Raw genomic sequence first — 1485 nt, 5'->3', positions numbered from 1 at the left:
AGACAAAAAATATAATTGGATACATGTATTGGGAGCCACATACTACAATTAATCAGAAAGGCAAGCTAGTTCCATTGGCAGAAGAACTGCAAAGAACAGACAGGGAAGGGGTGAGATGATGGGAGAAATGGCACCAATCAGATCTGAATCTGAGGAATTCTGCTAACATTAAGGAGCCAAAATGCAGAGAGAGTCATGGAATTATTCCTTCTAATTTTTTACCCAACATCAAACCATATCCTGAAATCTTAACTCTTTTTTTTTCTTTTGGAAGCTTAAACATCCTCACCTTGGGTGGAACTGACACCTTGTGTATTCCCAAACAGACTTCATTGAATCTTCTTTATTAAATAATCTTCACTAAATCTTAGACCCATACATCATCATGTGGTCTAATAACAGTTTAACTCCTTTCCTTCTGACTGGATTCCCAGGTCTGGAGGCAATTCATCACTGGATCTCCATCCCTGTCTTTGTTGTGTACTTCTCTGTAATTATTGGCAATGGCACTCTCCTCTTTCTCATTAAGGATGATCACAGTCTCCATGAGCCCATGTACTACTTTCTGGCCATGCTGGCAGGCACAGACCTTTTGGTGACCCTTAACACAATGCCCACAGTGCTGAGGGTCTTGTGGTTGGATGAGAGGGAGATTGGCCATGGCACCTGTTTCTCCCAGGCCTACTTCATCCATTCACTCTCTTTTGTGGAGTCAGGTGTCTTGCTTGCCATGGCCTATGACCGTTTCATTGCCATTCGCGACCCCCTACGATATAGATCTATCCTCACTAACTCCAGAGTGTTGAAAATTGGGATTGGAGCATTTCTGAGAGGCTTCATCTCTGTGGTACCCCCAATTGTCCCATTACATTTTTTCCCTTACTGTCATTCCCATGTCCTCTCTCATGCTTTCTGCCTTCATCAGGATGTCATCAAATTGGCCTGTGCAGATATCACTTTCAATCGCATTTATCCTGTGGTTTTGCTTTCATTTATCTTTTTTGGGGATTCTCTGATCATTCTTTTCTCCTATTTGCTAATTTTGAAAACAGTTATGAGCATTGCCTCTGGAGAGGAGCGGAACAAAGCCCTAAACACCTGCATCTCTCACATTTGTTGCGTCTTGGTTTTCTATGTTACAGTGATTGGTCTGTCCCTCATCCACCGCTTTGGGAAACATGCTCCCCATGTGGTCCACATCACTATGAGTTATATCTATTTTCTTTTTCCCCCATTTATGAACCCAATCATCTATAGTATTAAGACCAAACAGATCAGGAATGGCATCCTCCGCAAGTTCTCTTTGCATAGATTCAGGGCTTAGTCTTTGTTCTGTGATACAGCTCTTTGGACATGGAGTTTAGTGAATCTAACATTATGGAACTTGCAATGGTTCTGACCCAGTTATGCATTTCCCTCTGGCTTAGAGGGTTTGATTTGGGTGTTTTGGAGGAAGAGAGAAAGAATGGAGTCTCTCCCCCCACC

At 42.5% G+C, this 1485-nt stretch overlaps 1 protein-coding gene across 1 annotated transcript; it reads left to right on the top strand.

Moving 5' to 3' along the window:
• Window positions 1-336: 336 nt before the first annotated feature.
• On the top strand, window positions 337-1485 carry LOC100022248 (olfactory receptor 51B5-like). The gene has a single exon (XM_001374121.3). It carries the CDS (start codon window positions 386-388, stop codon window positions 1322-1324), a length of 939 nt encoding a protein of 312 aa, XP_001374158.3. The 5' UTR covers window positions 337-385; the 3' UTR covers window positions 1325-1485.

Source organism: Monodelphis domestica, chromosome 4 (assembly GCF_027887165.1).
Source record: "Monodelphis domestica isolate mMonDom1 chromosome 4, mMonDom1.pri, whole genome shotgun sequence".
NCBI lineage: Eukaryota > Metazoa > Chordata > Mammalia > Didelphimorphia > Didelphidae > Monodelphis > Monodelphis domestica.
The sequence above is the reverse complement of the archived record's forward strand: the minus strand, read 5'-3'. Positions and strand labels throughout refer to the sequence as shown.

Bases quoted from the DNA above. Each gene is read 5' to 3' on its own strand.
- LOC100022248 (XM_001374121.3), top strand. From the start codon at position 386: ATGTGGTCTAATAACAGTTTAACTCCTTTCCTTCTGACTGGATTCCCA.